Below are 21,701 nucleotides of genomic sequence, written 5' to 3' on the forward strand. Positions count from 1 at the left end.
CTGTGTATTTTAATATATTGACTTTTATTTTATACAAACTGGCAACTTCCGCCTGCCTCTCAGCGCTTTTTGCGTACGTACGTTACGTTGGTCAGACGTATACACACAGAGACATCATGGCGGACGTGCTGGATCTTCATGAAGCGGGAGGCGAGGACTTTCCTATGGATGAGGATGGTGATGGTAATAATATTATGTTCAATGTTAGAGGCAAATACTTTACAGTCCCCGCGTTCAAATGATGTGTAATTATTGAGGTCCGAATCGCAGCCGTCATGTTCGTAAACGGAACAAAAGCTAGGCTGCGTGGTGGCAGGCCCGATAAATGCTAACATGCTAAGGCGAGTTAGCGCCGTATAGTTGATTTATTCAGTCGTTCCGTACAAGTTAGCGAGGCTACGGACATAGAGATGTTTAAAATTCACCTGTTTCATTTCGAAGGGGAAATTTACTTGGCCGGTAACTTAACTCTCATTGTGAGTGTTGTTAGCAGCTGCTAACACGCTAATTCGCGGTTAGTGTAGCTAACGGGTAATTGTTTTTGCGGATCGAACTGAGGGAGCGGGCATGTTAAACATGTTCCTAGTCAGCTGAATTAAATTGGCGAATTTTGATCGTTGTTAAACTTGTAGTGAAGCGAACATTGCAGCAGCGTGCGCTGGCTCTGACTTGTTCATCTTTCATTCATTAGAGAGCATCCACAAGCTGAAAGAGAAAGCCAAGAAGCGGAAAGGACGAGGCTTCGGTTCTGGTGAGTGACCCCTGGTGTGATGGCGATAGTTTACATAGCCTCTCTTACTTCAGCTATGCAGTACAGTAAGTGTTTATTTGTCGACATTTCCAGAGGAGGGAGCCCGGTCCAGAACTAAAGAGGACTATGATACTGTGGAGCAAGATGGGGATGAGCCAGGCCCTCAGAGATGTAAGTAAAGACTCAGTTTAACACAGGATTATGTCACGAACTTGAAACAGCAGCCTGTGGCTTTGCGGTGATATAGCAGAAAGTACCACTGGTTTTCTGGGTAGTCTTATTCATTTGCTGTTGATGTGATAATTACTGCTAGGTAGAACATGTTAGAATATATTTAAATACATGTTCTTAATTGTCATTGTCTTAATACTTAATACAAAATAATTTGTGTGTTTGTCCTCATTACAATTGTGTGGTGCAATCACGATTATCAATAAACCTTTCACTACAGCACCACAGGCTGTGTTACAGAGTAATGCAAAAGTAAAATGATGAAGTAACTTGTGATTAGTAAAGTAATTCATTACTTTTCTAAAAGTAACCGGTAAGACGATGCCTGTAATGATAAGTTTGGTCAATAGTATAAAGTCCAAGCTACATGTGTTAATAGAAATCTCAGAGTTAATCAACAGCAAAAGAAGAAGGATTACGCTGGTACCATTGAAATCCATTCAGATTTACAAAAAAGCAGACTTGCTTCCAAAAAAGTGTCACTACTGTTATTTATCGACTTAATATCAAAGCAAAACTTTTTATTTTACATTAAATGCTTTATTGCAATGTAGCTTTGGCATCACACTGTCAACAAGTAGAATTTTTTTTATTTATGACTCAAATACAGTGTTTGTTTGTTTTTTGTCTTTTTTAAGCTGAAACACTTGAAAGTGCTACTTGGTAAATGTCCTGTATTTGTATAGCGCTTTACTTAGTCCCTATGGACCCCAAAGCGCTTTACACTAAATTCAGTCATTCACCCATTCTCACACACTGGTGATGGCAGCTACATTGTAGCCACAGCTGCCCTGGGGCGCACTGACAGAGGCGACTTGATTCATTACATGCTGATTCCTTTCCTTGCTGCAGCTGTGGAGGGCTGGATCCTCTTTGTGACGGGTGTACACGAGGAGGCCACAGAGGAGGACATCCATGATAAGTTTTCAGAGTTTGGAGAAATCAAAAACCTCCATCTCAACCTCGATCGCAGAACAGGTTACCTTAAGGTAAAAAAATACAACAACAAGAACCACATGCTATTATTGTGTGGGATTTTTTGTGTGTGTGTGGGTGCATGAGCTGATAACCCTGGCTAGTACAGGGTCGCCATCTGGTGATGCCTGATTCTAGCCCGCTACTTGGAGTTGAACCTCCGTTTGGTTTGCAGCTACACTTTGAGGAATGGGAGGCGTGCAGTTGTTTCGTAGATCTTTCAGACAGGTTGATTGTACACCCCAAACAACGCTTATTTTAAACTGCTAAATTGGCTCTTTTTGTTTTGTTTGACTGGTTTTTACATCCAATTCTGTTTGAGAGGAGAAAAAATGGCTTGTTGAAAACATCGCTTCATTCTGGGGTAAAGGTGGTTTGAGCCCAGACAGATCACTGTTGCCTTCCACCTGCATACACAACACCTGGCTGCATAACATGTTTGTTTGACTCTTAACGATGACACCACGATGCCATCCATGAAGAATAAACTCAGAAGCCAGAGTCAAGACCATCCACTGAGTCACACCTTAACCGATTTCATACAAAGAGAAGTGCCAGTGTCGAGTTAGTTACCAAAAAAGTAACCAACATTTCTCTGACTCGGTCTAATTATTGCTAAACAAAACCCTAAATCCAAAGATTTTTAATACTGCACATGTCCTTAATGTGTGTAAAGGATTATGTTTTGGTCTAACAATCCCATCTCCTCTGTCCGTGTGAAAATGAAATTATTGGTAACCTGCTTGCTGGTTTTCTGATCAGATTGTTCTCATTTTTAACATGTGATGTGGATCAAACTGGAAATTTTACACACAATGACAAATTTTTACTAAAAGCACATTTCATTGTCCTTTTAGTGTTTTGTTGTAGTGCGCTGTTTGTTTTTTATGATCCCATAAGTCAGTTTAATAGTGGCTTGTGACACTTTTTTATAGTTGGGTTAACTTAACCAAATTCAAACCAGGAATATACAGATATTACACATTTGTTTGTTTGTATTCCACACATGGTAAAGTAGAGAAAGATTGTTTGTGCAGCCAAACTGAAACAACTGCATGAATGCAAAGGAACAGCTATTTGTAGAGTCCTCATCCCACCATTGTCATTGTATTTCAGCTGTGTATAACACTTATTCTATGCGGGAAAAACACTTGTGCAGAGGATGCATCTGGTCATCTTTGATTATAGCGCTGTCAGCATGCCTCTTCTCTCTTTTCCAGTTGCATTTCAGGGATGCAGACATCCTTCAGTAAGGCATCCTGAAATAAAATTTATTGGGGGCACAGTCAGGTCTAACGATGGGGAACTAGATTAGGACAAAGAGGTGCAAATTAAAACTGTTCCTTTTAAATATAGAAACACATCCTCTTTTCTACCACAAGGTGGCAGCATTGTTTTTGATGTAAAGTAGGACCAAAGGGAATTCTACCCCAACCTCTGTCAGCTAAGAATGGAGAACGTGAAAGGTTTTCCTTAAAGGCGGTTTGAAGCAAAAACAGATTGTTGTACAACAAAGTCAGAATGTGTTCTACTAATAACTGAAGTATTTGATTTTACTGTGTACATAAATATGCAATAATTCACACAGTCCTCTATTCCCAGGGTTATGCACTGGTTGAGTATGAGACGTACAAAGAGGCTCAAGCAGCCATGGAAGGGCTCAACGGTCAGGACATGATGGGCCAGCCTATCAGTGTAGACTGGTGTTTTGTCAGAGGGCCTCCCAAGAACAAGAGAAGGTGAGGGTGGTGTCTTCATCCATCTTGGAGCAGAAACAAGCGCCAGTGTTTGCAAAATATACAGAAACATACTCTGTACATTCATTTCAGTGGGATTTTGTCATCATAGGTGATCATTTTTTCCCCTCTTACCACGCAGCTACTACTGATGACATGACTACTTAAGTTTTGTAGATAAGATATAATTTAGTTTAAATGTCTGTTTGACAGATGACAAAACATTAAACACAGCTCAGAAATAAGTAGCCTAAAGTCGAATTGTTTAAAAAAAACAAACATAGAAAACAATATCCAAAACACAGTGGTTTAATAAAGTTAAAAAAAACAAAACCAAAAAATGAAAGGACTCAATAATTAAAAAAGAAATAAACCCCACAAAAGTCAAATTAAGTTAAAAGAAAATCTTTATAATGGCTGACTATAACACATATAATATTTAAGTAGAATTTTATTATGTAATTGGTGATGAATTTTCCTCTTTCTACCCAGCACTTAGTCTTTGCATTCATATTTGCAGTAATGACAATTTAGATGTTACATTTTCTAGTTATATTATTACAGAAAAGTTTCTTTTCATTTATTTATTTGATTAGAATTCAAATCTCTCAATGAATACAGAATAAAGATCTACCACGAAGAAAGAAAGCACGAGATAAAGCTAATCAAAAAGGTACTGACTGAAGCAAATGCTTATTATGCTAACCCTTTTAACCAAAGATCATGTAGGAAGCAGCTCATTTACATAGGGCTCGAAGCAAAAGAGTAAAACAAAACAAACAAAAAAACTTTCCATCTTAGATAAGTAAGTAAATTAAATTTCACAATAATAATTCGTAATAATTCGATAATCCACGCAAAACAACCAAGAGTTTCTGTATTATTATTAATATTGCTCTTCTTCATTCTTGATTAATATATTTTTCTAATACTCTAGTTTTAAACATGTTTTTAAACAAGAAAAATAAACTACACCTTTTTAAGTCACTGTCACAGCTATTGCACAAGTTACTATAAATATATTTTATTTATGCTATAGTTAATGTTAAAGCAGGTAAAACATAAAACACAGCTTAATAGGGTAATAAATAAATTACAACAATAAATTTTTTTTTCTTTATTTTACCACCCATATTGACAGTGTAGTTAAGTGAAACTCTATGATTTTTGAATTTATTAATTTCTTTTAAGATTTCCCTTTTTGATTTAATGTGTGTTTTGTTTTAGGGCTGGTGGACGGAGGCGCAGCAGAAGTCCAGACAGGAGGCGGCGTTGAATGGAGGAAGTCATCACTTTGATAACCAGTTAATAGGCTTCTAATGCCTTCCTGCGAAGAAACTTTTGGAGTTTTTGTACAATATTTTCAGTAAACGTTGTGTAGCTGGGTAATTGGTTCTAACAGAGAATTTGTGCTTTTACTTTCAGACAGACATGTACATGTTTATGGTTTTCATGAATCCCTCATAGTGCTTTCTGTTTGCTCATTGTAACTTGGATTTTATTTTGTATAACCTCGGGAAAATTAAAATTTTTAAAATGTCAACCTATGATTTGTTTGTCTTTTTGTTTTTAAAATAACAGTTAACAGAGAAATCAGCCTAACAGCTCATTTTGCATGAAATTATAGATAGATAGATAGATAATATAAGCATATATAGACATCATATACATATGAAGAATGCAGAAAAGAACATTTAGGATTTACATATATAATACTTATGAAAGGGAAAATGATAATGTATAGGTTCTTTACTTTCGAAATAAGTTAAATGTACTTTTCATGTTAATTAAGTGTGTAACTTAGTGTCGTGGTGTGTAAAAGTTACCTCTTATTTCTTTATTTATTCAAGGGTTTGGGTTTTTTTTTTTTGGGGGGGGGGGGGGGCATTGGCTCCTTTTTCTTTTTTTGCCTGTCCTGTTTGGTTCTTTTGCCAAAATTACCAAATGGACCGTCCCAGCCTTGCCATATTGGTCTATTTGATTCACCTTTGCTTTTATTGTTTATTTTATTTTAATTTGCTGAACACGGGACAGACTTGACTGGGTGAAAGAAAAAGAGCGGGGAAGAGGGACGGTGATAAAGGGCAAAAACAGACAAAAAATACATAGATCAATCACCTGGATCAGCTGTTGAGATAGAAAAAAGAAAACAAGCAAAGAAAAAGAGCAATATAATAAACAACATCGCGATGATCTATGTGAATATAACACTAAATATTAAATATTATTGTGCAGCACCTAAGATCGACAGTGCACAGTGAGCTTTGAGGTAGCAGCCAAAAAGGGTGTAGTTTGTTTGTGTGAGCACCTGTGTGTACACCTGTGAGCGTGAGCGCGCTTGTATTTAAAAGGTTCCTTCATTTAATGCTCTGCTAGAGGGTGTGGGGAGAGTTATAGCCCCGTCCTCCTGGGCATGAAGCAGGTATGGAGGAGATCAATGATCCAGGCATCCAGAGGCCCCAAGAGCGAAAAAGACCAAGGAAGACTAACGGAGGGGCAACCGTGCCACTCTCCCGGAAAGAGCTGAGGAGAGTCCCAGATGAGGGGTTGCTCAGCAGCCGTGGAGCAGAAGCCGGGGGGGGGTTGCAGTGACGTGCCCGTGAGCTCCGCCGGCAGACAGCTGTGCCAGAGTGACCGAGCCCCAGGCCGAGAGGCCGAGGGCACCCCACCCCCGAAGGAGCACAAGTAAGCTCCAGGCCCCGACAAGCAGCGACCAGGAGTGAGCCGGTGGGTACCTGGACGCCCATTCCCAGACACAAAGAAGAGGTGGGGGGAGATAGGCCTCCATACCTTGGAGGGCCTGAGATGTCCCCAGAGAGGTGGCATCTAATACCCAACCTGACATATTAACACAAACAAACAGGCACACACAGATACAGACATCCATTCCCACCCTCATGCTCTCATTGGCTGCTTTTCTTTCACTCAGTTGCAGTACAGTCCTTGCATCTGATCATTTTCAGAGGAAGCCACTAAACACTCCCCCACGAATCATTCAAGGTCAAGGAAGAGCTTTAAATGTCTTTTAAGAAACCTGGTGAGCTATTCCCTAAAACATCTTAACGAAACACTAAGTTTGTCTTTCATGAGTAGAAAAAGTTTGACATGTACTTCCATTTATTTTTGAAAACAACACAAAAACGTTTTGCATGCGAAAATTGACATTAATGGTCATGAAAAGTACTGAGACCTATAAAAAACAACTCTTAAGCTGCAAGTAATATTAACCATGCTAAATGTACACGTTTTGTCACAGCTTATTAGTGTTTGTACAATTCCAGAAAAGATGGATTACGCTCAGACGTGTTCCCTGCTGCGTTTTATTTAGCATCGCTAATGACGTAGGGTTTACATCATCCTGGATGACCTCATCCCGGCCACGGTGACGCCCCAGCTATTTTGTTAACTCCAAAGCACCTGTCACTCTGGCCTGAGTGCCGCACTGTCATTGGCCGCTGACACAAAATACCCACTGGCCTCTCATTTTCTTGCAGCCAATTGGCAGGCGGATGTTTGGCGTTCTCATTTGGTGTTTACTCTAATGGGGAACGTCAGTCAAAATGTTCTAGCCCGACCATTGGTTCTCATAAACGTCAATAAAAGAAAACTCCCGCCTCTGATTGGCCGAGTCCTCTCGGGGGCTGTCTGAAACCTTTGGTTGACGTTGTTGTTGTAAGTGGTGGAGAAATTACTTTGTCGCTGGTGGTCCGGTTTGGGATTTTACACACCGTTCTCCATATGAGGACACTAAAAAGTTAGAAGTCGTTGGTACTGGAAACGTATTTGCTACTTACAAGTTGGCACTTGCTGGAAAACTGAATGGGACGATGAAAACAACATCTGCGAGGCCGCTAAAGGTAAGCAGTAGAGGGATACTCCAGCTCCTAGCGTTAACGTAAGCTACCGTTAGCTTGCTGCTGATTAGCCAGGCTTGAAGTAGCCACTTGCTAGCCAAAGGTAACGGTTCGTTCTAATAACTGAAAAAAATGTACAGGACTTCTTTATGGTGAGCATTCATGCGCATGTCTGGCAGACTTTAAATGGACGATTATAATTACTAATGGGTGCAAATAAAGTTAGTGGGATATGTTTGAACGGTGCATGAACCTCATGCGTTTGAACGCCTCAAATGCGTTTATGTAAGCATGTTTATTGTTCCCTGATATTTCTTCTTCAAAGAATAGTTCTAGCCATTAAAAGCTGGCTCAGAGTCAGCAGTGGGGACAAGCCATCATCGTGTGTAGCGTTAGGATTCAGCGCAGAGCAGAACTGGTTTCTGAATACTGCCTCAGCTTTATAAGCTGTCAGCTAAGCAGTGTGACCACTGATATCAATTTCAGCTGATCTCTTTAGTAGTTGAGCATCTGCCTGTGGAAGTAAGTTAAATCGTCACCTCGTTTTTTCTGGGAGCTTCTAGTCACGATCCAGCTTATCGGAGTCCGCCTTTTATTTAAGGTGCATGTGTGATGTAACATTGACTTAAAAGACCAGCTCACAGGAAATTACCAGAGCCAGCTCTTCACACACCACAATTTCTAACCAAAACAACTGGGTTTATTGAGTCTGAATAAGCATCTAACTCGGTGTGAGGCTCCTGCCTGAGCTGACGGGTCACAGGGTTCACTGCTTTTTACTCATTCTGAAACTAGAACTAGGTTTATTTGGCATATTTTTCTCTACATCACCACAGCGAGAAAGTATTAGGTTGCACTCTGCCTTGAATTATTTAGGTCTTGTAGTTGTGGACTCTTTTGTTTGCCAGGACACCAGGACAGACAGCCTATATGAAAAGTAGGACAGAGGTACAAGTTCTTCAGTGTATTTGGCCTACAGCGGGGGTGTCAAAAGTCATTTTAGTGAGCAGGGTATGTACAGCTCACTTTGATCCAAAGTTTGTTTGACGTATAAAACCACTGGATAATATCCTTTATATACACAAAATGTCTTTGTGTGAAGAAGTATGGGTACCTAGGAAAAACATTTGCATTTAATAAGCTATTTAAAAAGCAAATGATAAGCAGTCAAGGAGCTCTTAGGCAAAAGGAGTGCAATTAAAACCAGTATTTCCACATTTCATCACCCTATTGGTGTTACATGTATTTTAAACTATATAGTGGCTATTTAAAGGCACATGACCTTCACACGTGTATTTTGGATCTCAATAACACCAGTATTTTACATCTGTTTGTAAAAGCAGAGAGAATTGCAAGTGTCTTCTCTGAAATTTGCACGCTTTGCAAAGCCATCCAGAAGGCCAGGCTGGGTGTGCTTTGACTGCTGATTTTGATTAAAAGCAAAACGCACACATAATAAACACACAGCAGTGAAGAGGAAGCTCGTTGAGAAGTTAGGTATGGTGTAGTAGGAAAAAGAAACACATTCAGCCCTCCACCCATACTCACTGTTTCCAGTGGCTGTGAAGGATGATGCTTGAAATGTAGGACACACAAGCAACTGCTGATCAGTACCAGTGTGGAAAGTTGAATGCTCTACTACCAGTGCACTTTGACTGTAATATTTGTCTTTTCTGCGAGTGACTTTTGCAGCTCGATAACTCTGAGGTATGATTAGTACGTTCCAGCAGAGTCTCATGGCAGTTTGTGACAACTTTAGGTGGGTTAATTTGATCAATTTCCAAATCTTATTTTCATGTCCCTGAATTTTCAAGTCTCCATATGTACTGATTTGTGTCTACATACATAAAGTAAATATTTTTCACCTCTAAAGGGTGCAAGAAGTCTACATTTAGAGACGGGAGGGGTTGGTGGTGCTGTGAATCATTAGGATGGTTACAATTCAACAGCATTATTTTGATTATTCAAACTGCTTAATTAAAAAAAACAGAATTAGACTACAGTGGTTGTCACTTCTTTTTAGCTTAGTTTTCTTGGTTGTCAGCATGACTATGCTGGACAACTTAAGAGCTGTAGACATGAATCCTTCTTCCTGTTTAAATGCGTCACTCTCAAAGCGAAAGTAGCCCAATTTTTGGCCATGAATGTGGAAAAATAGATTTTCTTCTCAACAGAGATTTTTTTTTTTCCAATTTTGTTTTTTTGTTACGTAGTTTAAAATGTAAAGAAAGAGAAAGTGTTGAAAATATAAATTATAAACTTCAAGGTGAGCATTTTAATTGTTGCCTTCTTAGTGTTTTAAAACTGGGCGTGATGTATCTGACTAAATTATGCCAAGAAGTTGTTAGATAATGTCCTAAATGATCCTTTTTTTTTTTTCTAACAATGTCTGTAATTTGAAGAAAACAACTTTGTTTTATTCAGGATGACATGAATCACAGGGATTCATATATTGCTGCATTGGTCAACTAATATGAATGCAATGAAGGGAACATTTAATCAACATTTTAAACATTTTCATTTTCATAGGCGCAGTCAGTGAAGTCATATTTGCACCGATTATCTCACTGTTGGTAATTAAAGTGATAAAGCTGCCCATCAGTTCATTGTGGCAACTATTTACCATGATGCTCAGTTTTTCTGAGGGTTTGTGTCAGGTTTCATTATACGTCCTCAACACTTGAAGGAACATATTATATTGATGCATACAGCCGCAGAGAGAGCACCTCAGGCGAGTATTTTAAGAGGGGTGTAGCATCCTTCTGACTGCAAGTCAGTTTCCAAACTGGCAGGGTGTAAAAGTAAAAAAAAAAAAAAACAAGACTGAAAACAAAAAATGCTCTGCTGCTTTGTAAATATGTGGATTATAGGCACAGATATACTGTTTATTAAATTGCCTTTTCAGTGCACTAAACAGGCAGTAGCTCAGCCTGCATCCAGTGGAACGGAATAAAACAAACATTACTGAGTTATTGCTCTTTGATTTTCCTCGAACCATTTGAATTTGGTTGATCCAAATTTAAATATGTGGCTTGTAATCTGCAGTGTATCATATGCATCAGATCTCTTAACAGGATTCAAATGTTATGTGGTTGGGAGTTCACGGTAGCCTCGGGTCACAGTGACACTGATGGTGACCGGGGCTAAAATGTTTTTAATTGCTACTTTTTTCTAAAGTTGGTTTTAGTTTGGCTAACTTTAAAATACATTTTGCTTTATCAAAAAATAACAGGACAATGCTTACATTTATATCAACCAAAGACTTTTTACCTAAACTCAGTACAAAGCAGTCGCGCTTACCTTCATATTAACAAAGGCTTTGTTTGAGCCAGCGTGCTAAACTGTATTTCACTCGAATTTAGTTTGCAAGCTCTTTTATTGTTAATAAACGATTACAAAACTGTGGAGTGGTGCATGAGCTTTTTCACCTTCTGAAGCATTGCATGCCCTGCTGTCATCCAAAATGATGAGTTGTAACTAGATATTACCTGTGTAACAGGGTTTGTCATGACGCTGGCAACATGAAGTTTTATGAGCTGATGGTCATGGGCTTATTTGCACACTGTTTTGCAGTTACATGTGGCAATAAAGACAGAGTTATACTTCACATGACGGACAGCCAGTTTAACTTGTTTGACTTTCTGTATGACTTCCTTTAAGGTTTTGTGCCAGTTAGTGTGAGAGTGCTGTAAACATGTGTCACGCACTTATTTTGCTGAATATCCTTTGTGGCTGTCTTGGTGAATATAATGTTATACAAGGTAACCTGTCTGTTTCAGCCATGCACAGGGTATGAAAATTTAAATTTTCCTCTCGCTGAGTTCCCCCAAACAGCTGCTCACTGTCAGCGGTGCAGTGTCAGTTACACGGCCAGGCCCGTTTGGCCTACTCCCACAGGAAAACACGGTCAGATTAATAAGTAAGTAGATGAGGTTAGTAGGACAACCAGATGATTTTTTTTCCTGTTAAGTGTGCATGTCCCACTGGTGGTAAGGCATGAACTAAGCCTTGTTTTGTTTGGACTCTTTGCTGATTTCCAAAAAAGACTTAAAACCCACATCCATCTGTGCTCTTATTTCTTTAAGTAGCACTATTTAGAAACACAGGAAGGGGATAAGATAAAAGGCAAAAACAGTTTTAGTCTGTGCACTGCCACAGCGACACGAGGATCAATAGGTGGCTTGTCTCTAAGAGGTCTCCATGTCCAGACAGCAACTCATAAAACTCTTTGCAGCCCCACCCTCCCCACCATGGCTGGTTGCCTGCCAGTCTTGTGACACAGCAGCTAGCCAGTGCCCAGGGCCATTTGTGTCCAGGATGGGTAGATACTGTGAACTGAGGTGCTTACCTGGGTGCCAGCAGCTGCTTTAATATGAAAACATGCATGTTTGAGTCCAAAATTCGTCATTTTAGACCATTTCTTTGTTTGTTTATAAGTAAAATATTTTTATTTGTGTAAAGAAAAACACAAAAATCAGGCATCTGTTGACACTCATTATATACCGTAGTACACTATACTATAGTATAAACTATATTTGATTTATCCTCCAAACTGGGGAAACTCTGTAGTCTTTAACAAAATAGCTATGACCATTAGAAGACTTGTGTTGATAAAGTACACTTTATCAACACAAATAAGACATTTCACTAAAATAAAAGCTAGTTTGAAATCAAAATAAATGTAATTTATATTTAAATAGTGGTAATATAATTTATAAGTATTATTTTAAATTCACCCAGCAAAATACTAAATGTAGAAAAACAGCATAGCAACTATGAGATGACACTTCAGCCGGTATATGTAACAGATTATAGTAAAGGTTTGTCTTGCATTTGAGAAAAAAAAAGTTTTTATTTATTAAGTGGCCAAAATACAGTGCATACTTACAAAAACTCATTTTAAGCAGGTATTTGAGCAGCATTGACATATACATATATTAAATACAAAATTGTTCTTAGGCTACAAGTGCAACTTAGGGATGTCACTGATATACAGGTTGAAACTTTTTACATATCAGATGATATAAGTTAAAAAAATATCAGTAAATAGGTGCTGGCCACACATTAGGTCCTCACCCCACGTTCCAGGTCTCCACTCTACACCCATGCTAAGTTGTGGATAGCAGGATTATGCCCGGTCTGTGTTGAGTTAATTCATGCGGTTGATAGAATAGAGGCCAACGCAAACTAAGGTGTAACAGTTTTATTTGTTCCACCTGAAAAACTATAATCCAATACAGCATGGGCTGCCACTCCCATGAGGAAAGCTGTGGTAATGAAAGCTTGTTGTATCACTTACTTTGATCACTGCACCTTTTCCGTACCAGACTCAAGAATTTATTACAGCTGTACTTGCCAGAACCTCACAGTCTTATCTGTCATCACAATAGTGCTATTGTCTTTCACTTTTTAATCAGTGGTTGTTTCATCTATTGTTGCAGATACAAATTTTTCCTTTATGATAGGAATAAATGTTTTCAGCCGATTGGTCTTTGAGGAAGTTTATTATGCTCATTTCTAGCTACATGGTTTTGTTCTTTGACTCTGTAAGGGTAGCTTTGCATGAGTCACAGTTTGTCCTGTTTTCTCTTCTTTTGGCTGTTCGTGGTAAGCAAAGGGCTTTAACAGTGTGTGGGTGGGGCTTGTGTACTCGCTATGATGTCATCTAGAGCCGAGTTTAGAAAAATAGTTTGAAATGACGGCCCTATTTGTACGTTGTGTGCGTGTATGAAACTTCAGACATTTTAAAGTCTTCTGGATTGTTTGGACTTCAGAAGGAGCTGGTGCACTGCAGCTGATCCATGGTTAACACAGACCAACATAGAAGTGAATTAAATACATTGGCCCGTTTTAATCTGTACCATATTTATCTTTTTGAGTCATTAGTTAATTTTGGACTTTAAAGTACTGCAGAACCACGCTGGTTCATGCGGCAGTCATGTGTCCTGTATTCCACCTTAGGGCTGTTCGATATAACGATATATATCGGATGACGATATAAAAACGTCTATCGTTTCATTTTACGCTGTCGTTTGTTTCGTGGTGTCGCAAAATAAACTGTTTACGGCAATATTTTTTTCATGGTTTTGATGGTCACTGTAGCGGCTATAATTAAAGTTCTCTCTTTCTCTTATATTTAATATAACCAGCGTGTCCGCTTTTTTATGTGCCACATAAAGTTTTCACAATAAAGCTCAAGATCCTGTTGAGACTTTTCAAAATAAACTGAATCACGTGAAAGATGCAGAGTATTTACAGATGAGAAGTAAAAAAGAGCCGTCAGGTGCTAAAAAATAAACCTTAGACTCAAACGTTAGAACAGGCTTTTCCCCGCAGCACGCCGTGTAATAAATACTCACAAAGAAAACGGCGGCCGTTACAACTTATGTCTAAAAATGTATCGTTTCATGCATTGGTTAAAATGCTCGACTCCATGTACACGACGCCCAGCTGGAAACACTTCACGCAAGTCGAGCTGCCCGAGATTCACAGAATTTACAGAAAATGTAAAATTTTAGTGATTTATATCGTTATCGGGACGATAGATGTCTTATATCGGGATATGAGATTTTAGGCATATCGCACAGCCCTGTTCCACCTGGTAGTTCACATTGTTAGATCACAGAAAGGCACAAAGGCAGGTGGTGTCATAGTGTTTTAGAAACAAACGTTAACTGGGGTTGCACGTTATTGAAATAGGGATAATTAGTTTAACCAGCTATTATTTTTGCTGCTGACTAGTGACGACAGAAATCATTTAGTTGACTGTTCCACAAAATCTAAAGGTTAACAGGACTCCATCAGGACCAAATGAGGACTTCTGACTGATGGATTCTGGTGTTTAGGTTGGCAGCGGTCTGAAATACTGAAACAAGTGAGGTGATTTCTATTAAACTCTGTCCTTCACTGCTAGAACAACACTAACTGTAAGCTTAGTGGCAGTAAAGCTGGACTCATTGATCAGCATCGGTGTCTTTAATAAGTGGATGTTCAGTTTGGTAAAGTCGGCAGTTGTAGTAAATCTGTCAACATGTTCTTTGAGATTAATGTATATTATTGGGCATGTGCCTTTTCTTGTGCAGACTAGGGGACATTATCGTCTCCTGCTCTGCCTCGTTGATCCAGGACATCAGGAGTAATCCCACACACAGCCCTAATGAGGAGCCTGTTCCCCCAGGATGACATCATATGGGGTGTGACGTGAAGTCACCCTGCTGTGTATAGCGACTGGCCTGCAGCACGTGGGGATTCACATGAGCATTAGTGCTGCGTGCCTGCAGAGGCTGGTGCTTGTTTAGCCGCTGGCTTTAGATCAGGCAGGGCTTGGTTGGCTTCACATTCAGGCTGATTTAGTAGATCTTCACTATTGTAGGTATTGTACTTGCAAGTCACAGATCCTTTTTGTTTCTTGTATTAAGCAGTTTCTAAGCTCTTTTATTTACAGCAGTTTTTGTATTGCAGGACTGGAACCAATGTGCTTAATTTTAAAACGGCGCAGCCAAAGATCAAGTTGGAGTCTAAGAAATGTCTTGTATTCCTTGAGGGTTGATATGCAAATGAAAGCAGTAGTCATCTCACTTGCCTTTTAAATGTGAATTATGCAATACTAATTGTTTATACATTAAGCAAAAAGGATATTTTGGCATCAGTGCCATCCCTGTAACATCAAATATTGCCAGTTTATTTTAAAATTAATGCACGGATCAAAGCAGCAGAGGAGGTGATTTTAGTCATCTTTAAGAGTTGTTAGGCTTGCCAAAACAAATTTAGACTTATCACCTTTGGTCAATAATCACAGCTCAAACACTGTAGTATGTGTTTGCATTCACATTCACTTCACTTGGGTAGGACCCACAGGTACAGGGTCATCTAACTATAATTGGCAACACCCTCTTTTTTCCCTGCTCTTCTTTTAAAGTCCAGTTGCTGCTAATCATCTACTCTGACCTTTCTCATGTCATGTTTACTGGTAAAGTCTTGGTTACTTGGTTGGGCGCTCCTCCATGTCATTCAGCTGTATCACCAAAGATGAGCTTGTGTCATGTTTGGACATGCAGCAGGGAGTCCTGTGCTGTTATTGTAATCATCTTAATTAATTTTCTAGAGGCAAAACACACATTTTGTTATTTACTGTGAAAATATCCAGCCTTTAGAAGATTTAGGTAGGCAGTTTTAAGATGGATGCAGAGGCTTGTGCTTCTTCACAAAGAATACAAATCACAGAGTCCACCAAGGCCAGCTGAGGACTTTTGTAAACCGGTTTAGAGTTTAGGATGACAGCTGCAGGAAGCAATTTATCCATCAGTCTCTGTGCTGATGTCCTTCAGAGGCACGGCAGCATTTCTCGCCGGATGTTCAGCAGCACTTGGACCAGCATTTGTGTGTCTGTGCACCTCTTTTGGTCTGCAGAGCACAGACTTCCATGAAGTCATGCAGGGGTCATCATTCTTAATGTCTTATTTTGGGTTTCTTTTTGTGTGCGCTTCTGAACCAGTAATGCATTGATGGCAGATTAGCTTCCACTTCCCCCTCTCACTTTGAGGATCAAATACCCTCATTACATTTTCTGCTGTTTCAGTCACCCATCGCACTGACCCCGTGCACAAAGCAGTGTGGTCTCTGTGTGGTATGTGGGAATGCCACTTATAGTCCCCTAAAGCCCTTTTCCACAGCCGCCTGCTTCATGTGGGGTTGTTAATTATCGCTCCTTAACTGGTGATTACTGGGCCTGACTGCAGAGATGTGCCCCGGGCATAGCCTAGGACCCTCTGAGGTCTACTAAACCATCATAATGGGCAAGAAAGGAGGAACTAAACATTGGCCTGCACCTGTATGTAAAATAGTAATCGTAACTATCTCAGCATTAATGCTACATGTTACTATATTAATTTCATGATAACACATGTACAGGTACAGTTAAACTAAGCAGTTATTTTCTTGGTTAATCTATTAATTATTTGTCAAAACTTTGTCAGTTACTAAAAGTGAAAAGGTTCATCTGCTAAGGATGGCCTACTTTTGTTTTTGGAATATTTGAGTCAAGACGTTCTTGTGGATTTAAAGAATTAAATGATTAAACTTTTTCCTTTGTTTTCTTACTGGTTTTGTATGTATTTAGTTTTCTAAATTTATGTAAAATGACCATTCAGGCAGAATCTTAATGACCATGGATCAGAAATCACTTGCTGCTGTCAATTAAGGCATATCCTGTTAAAGAGGAAAATGTGTGCTTGTTTATTTTCATCGAGAAGTTGTTGATGCCACTGTATCCATTATATAAAAATCAGCACTCACGTTTATTGTTCTTGTCCTCTGATATGTGAGTCGGGTGATTCATGCTGTGGCATTCAGAGCAGTATTTTAGAGGAAAGTGGACAAAGTGAAGTCAAACATCTCTGCTACATGCTCTGCTACACTATGACATCAGCTCTCAGACACTTTGATAAACACTTGTGTTCAGAAGCTAATACTGCCCATTTCAGCTGGCTGGACTTGACTATTATTACTTTGCTCCAGTGAATATCAGCAAGAGTTTACGTCTGGCTGAAGAAAAACTTGAAGCTTTCCACTGACCAGGAGACGTTTTGTCCTAAACCATCACTGTACCTCAATCAGAATGCCTCTGTGTGCAGACTACATACACTACATGCACTATGTGCTTACTTGCGTGGTGCATGTATATCAACAGGGTGGTGTTGCCTCAAGTCTAACACAAAAGGTCATACACTTAACTGCTTTTTGTATACATGCAACGTGTTGGTTTCAGACCAAAACTTATGCTAAAGTCTTTTAAAAGCAACAGTTTACCATGCACGAACAGCAAATAACACCAAAATGTGTGTAATCTCACTTAGGGGTGGGCGATGTAAACAATATACGATAGAAAACGATATAAATTTGGCCAACGATAGAGATTTTGACTGTATCACTCTATCGCGATAGCGCATGTTGATGATGTCATCAGGCTGCACCTGTTTTGGTCGAAAGCATCGCAGCAGCTACAACCATTATCATCTGCAAATTATGCCGGGCGACAGTCATAACAAAGAGATGAAGCACTTTTGAAATATGGGGAAAGCCAAAAACTGCGCTTCCTCCACTTCCGTAACATTGATTCATTAATGTTGAATTCTCTCGCAGCTGCTCTGTTCCCATGTTGTTGCAGTATATTAATAACTAACCTCGTATTGTGGATGAATAATCTAAGTTGTTCTCCTGACTGAAGTTTGGCCCGTGTATAGCATCCTGCTATGCGATTGCATTTGTCCCTGACCACCAGAATCCCTCACGTTAACTTTTAATGAGTGGAAAAAAGTTAGCGTTCATCCTCCAGCTTCACTGTGCTAATGTTATGCTAACATAGCTGTGTCGCTAGCAATCACGTAGCACAACATGTTTAGGTGGAAGCTAGCGAGCTAACTTCCTGTTAACTTCCTGTTAACTTCTAACTCCGTTAAATTTAATAAATTCTGTTTTCATGGATGCCTGGATGTAAAACTTAATTGTTACACTTGGTAAAGCAGCAACACTGATCATTTAATTAAAGATGAAAGAATTTAGACAGTTTTTAACTCTCAGTGTTCGTTTGACTTTGGGAGCTGAAATGGACGGAGTTTTGGACCCAGATTACTCCGCGAAGCTCCTCACTACGGCAGCCGTAATGCTCTGACAATCCATCAAGCAGTGCGGCTTACCAAAGTTGTACTAAAACATTTTTTAACAGATTTCTGCAGCCCAAATCGGTTCGAGGTCAGTAAGCACAACCAGAATTCATACATAAGGCACACTCTCGATTTTTGAGGAAATTAAAGGATTTTAAGTGTGCCTTATAGTGTGGAAAATACGTTATACAGAAGAAAAGAATATATCGTGATATATATCATTACCGCACGAGCTTCAAATTATATCGCGATTTGAATTTTAGGCCATATCGCCCAGCCCTAATCTCACTACTTTTCACCTCCTGCCTGACATTTGGTTGCTGGTCCCTCCTCTTAAATTACTTAAATTCTGCCATTTTGACAGTTTAATAATTAACCACTAATTAGCAGATGTCAGTGTGCATTGTACCCGTACAGATTTGAAACCAAGCTAGCTGTTTGACATAAAAAATCTGAAATGAAAATCAAGTAAATACAGTCATAAAACTTGCTGTAGATATTACATTTGTAGAGGTTGTATTTAGGACCGGACCAAAATCCAAAGAAAACAGCTTTACTGTAATGTGTGGTTGAAAAAAAGGAAATGTATATTGTGGTAAGGAATATTACAGTGTATTGTTGAATGATTATGTTCCCATCTTGAAAGCTCTTTATTTATAAAAGTCCAGAAATAATAGATCATTTTGGTATTGTTAAGCCTTTTTTTCGCTAAAAAGGTCTTTGATAAGCATTAATTAAGACTTTTTTTTTTTTTTTTGAAGACATTCATTCATACAAAGGAAAGGAAACATAAGCATACTCTACCTTATTAGGTCATCCACTCTCTAAAAACCTTCTAATGCTAACTGGTGATTCCTAAGAACAGTGCAGTTTCAAAAAAGATAAATGGTTTTTGTTAATGAAAATTAGCTCTGAATGATAAAGGGTTTCATGCTTTCAGAGGGAGAAGATGACGTCACTGATTTGATTGTCTCTGATTGAAGCATTACACGTTCCTTGGGTTTTGTCCCCGACAGTGTTTAAATCTTAGCCATCAGCTGTTTTTGAGCTCTCGACGGTGCAGACTTTCTATGTTTAAACTGTGATTAGGAGTGGATTATTTTTAGGCTATCTGAAACAGGAGGTTGCTCTAATTCTGGCAGCTCAGATTAGATGGTAACTCTCTGTTTGCATTGGTGGTGGTGCTTACACAGTTGTTATTGCTCTTTTTTAGATGTAAAGATAGACACTCAGAACAAGTGCGCAGCTGTGTAATGAACATTCAGGGACCCTGTTTTCATGAACAATGCTAATAGTTGACCTAAATGTCTGTGAATGTGTTTTTCTCCCCCTTATTACCAGTGTCGCACTATTTTTAGACCAGATAAACTTGCGGAATTTCTTGGTTCAGTCATGAAGTTTAAAACGACTGCAGTCTGCAACCTAAATGTGAAAACGGTGATCAAATGATCTGTAAGTAAATCCTGTTTTCTTCACCTTGTTTTGCCTTGAGCACTCATCCAGGGAAGAAAACAAGAGGTTCACGTGGATCAGGTTTGCCTGTTTCTGAGCCAGCAAATGGGATAGGCAGGCTGTGAGAGGGACATTAGACTTTGCATATTTTTGTTTGATGACTGGACAGCTTTTGGACTCATCCAGCTCAGGTGGCACGGCCCGGAGAGGGCGGGCGTGGTGTGGAATCTCTGACATCAGCTGTGTGTGCATTCGGGATGGTGGTGTTGTCTTACGCGTTACACACACAGACGCCCGCAGATGGTGGTTAAGCCAGCAGGGTTGAAATGTGTTTTTATTTTCCTTGCAGGGAGGCTCATCTCGCCTACTTTGTTTAATTTTTTAAATTCCTGACTTGTTTGTAAACATTCGTTAGACCTGACACTTCTTGCAGCGTACTCTTGCAGAGACAAGCCAAGTGGAAGAAAAATAAGTAGGAATGCAGCTATCCAGCTTTTTCAGTTCTCATTCCTTGGCTTTCTGATCCAATACTGATCCAGAACTAGATTTACATTAAAAAGCTGGATTCCTTACTGAATCATTCTTGTTTATGCAAATCAGCTTTTTTTTTTTTTCTTGGATCAAAATGGGTCTTTGGGTGGTGACTAGGGCTGCCACTATCAAAATCGTCGACGACTAACTTAATAGTTGACGTGTCGTTTGAAGCTTTGTAAGATCACAAAAGACGCAGGAATAAGTAGTAGGATTTAAGAGTGTAATAACGGACTGAAACAGAAGATGGCAGCACTGCATGTACAAGGATGCCAGCTGCCATTAAACCCCGAAGAAGAAGAAGTAGCTCTGTCCCAGAATTCATAGCGCAGCCCTGCTCAGTTTCCAACAATGGCGGCAGCTAGTTAGTTTTAATATTACTCTTATTATTCTTTCTGGGTCACAAAATAAACGTTTAACATATTTTCAGGCGAGAATGTAGCTGTGTAAACCTCAAATATCTGCTCTGTTTATCAAGACACCACATATTTTCAAAAGCGCTCCGACGTTTTCGGAGACGTCTGTTAGCCACTAGCTCGATAGCTAGCCGGGGGCTAGGCTCACTAGAGCCGTGAGAACACCGGACTCCCGGCAAATCGTTTTCAAACCCACCGCCGTCTTTCACTATTCAGATTAAACATGATACATAAGTCACTTAGATAACTTAAAATGTTATTGTTTGGCTTTTTTCAGTATTTTATTTGTTCCTGAGTAAATCGGCTGAGTTTATTAAACTCCACCGAAACAATCTGCACATTTAATTAAAATTTAATAAACTATCATCTTGTCTTTATTTTTAGTTAGCACAGACCTTAAACACTTAAAGCTGTAAGCTAATGATAGTTATATAAGAGCAGATGCTGCTGGTGCAATAAGCTGTACGTTTTACGTCCAATGGATGATGATCTGACTAGTCGACTATCAAAATAATCGTTTGTGGCAGCCCTAGTGGTGACTGTACATGAAAGCATGATTGGTCTGCATATAGTTAATTTGTTGAAGTGTATTCATTTAACTGTTCTTTCTGCTCATTTGATCAACTAAAAGTGTATTTTATGCTTATTATATTAACCCAAATGCTGGACTCGATTTAAACATTGGTTTGCCAGTTTTGTAAAAGAAACTAACAGATAATTAAGGCAACAAGAAGCGTTGATCTGGACCTCACACCTTTGCACCTGTCGGGACTTTAGATCAGTATGTAGCGGTCTTACAGGCCTGGACTTTTACCAAGTACTGTTGGCTGTGAAAACAACAACAACTAAAGTCTCCTGAACAGAATGAGGGGAAAATGTGGTTCGGATACTTCTTTAGTTTTAATCATTATTAGATTCTTTAGATTTATATTCAACATCATACTGCAAATTGTTACAGACCCTGAGCAGGTGCTGAAAGCTGAAGCTCGGTTGTGCTGGCACATTTTGCAGTTAAATCACAAAGTGCTGCAAAGACATTACAAAAAGTTGTTGGCAAATGAGCTTGAAACTCTTCCTTGCTATTTTGGATGTCC

The 21,701-nt window shown here is 39.2% G+C and overlaps 2 protein-coding genes across 4 annotated transcripts in view; both read left to right on the forward strand.

Annotated features, from left to right (window-relative positions):
* The first annotated feature begins 51 nt into the window (after window positions 1–51).
* On the forward strand, window positions 52–5,236 carry rbm8a (RNA binding motif protein 8A). Of its 2 annotated transcripts, none has more exons than XM_085178634.1 (6): window positions 52–183; window positions 692–751; window positions 845–922; window positions 1,835–1,971; window positions 3,560–3,696; window positions 4,921–5,236. In XM_085178634.1, the coding sequence occupies exons 1-6, from the start codon at window positions 117–119 to the stop codon at window positions 4,967–4,969; spliced, it is 528 nt and encodes a 175-aa protein (XP_085034760.1). In that variant the 5' UTR covers window positions 52–116; the 3' UTR covers window positions 4,970–5,236. The 2 variants fall into 2 exon arrangements, with proteins under 2 accessions (XP_085034760.1, XP_085034761.1); XM_085178635.1 differs by having other exon boundaries at window positions 92–177.
* A 2,078-nt stretch (window positions 5,237–7,314) lies between these two features.
* otud7b (OTU deubiquitinase 7B) overlaps window positions 7,315–21,701 on the forward strand; it is a 49,433-nt gene continuing 35,046 nt past the window's right edge. Inside the window, exon 1 of one of the 2 annotated variants that reach the window (XM_085178278.1) lies at window positions 7,315–7,550. The gene's annotated coding sequence lies outside the window, so the exon portion shown is untranslated. The remainder of the gene's footprint in view (window positions 7,551–21,701) is intronic. The other variant, XM_085178279.1, reaches the window with a different exon arrangement.

This window comes from Neolamprologus multifasciatus, chromosome 11 (genome assembly GCF_963576455.1).
Source record: "Neolamprologus multifasciatus chromosome 11, fNeoMul1.2, whole genome shotgun sequence".
NCBI classification, from domain to species: domain Eukaryota; kingdom Metazoa; phylum Chordata; class Actinopteri; order Cichliformes; family Cichlidae; genus Neolamprologus; species Neolamprologus multifasciatus.

What these genes read in the sequence shown, in the direction of transcription:
- rbm8a (XM_085178634.1), top strand. Translation starts at nt 117, where the DNA reads ATGGCGGACGTGCTGGATCTTCATGAAGCGGGAGGCGAGGACTTTCCT. An exon ending in GCAGAACAGGTTACCTTAAG is followed by an intron (nt 1,972 to 3,559) that starts GTAAAAAAATAC and finishes CTCTATTCCCAG; the next exon opens with GGTTATGCACTGGTTGAGTA. An exon ending in CCTCCCAAGAACAAGAGAAG is followed by an intron (nt 3,697 to 4,920) that starts GTGAGGGTGGTG and finishes GTTTTGTTTTAG; the next exon opens with GGCTGGTGGACGGAGGCGCA.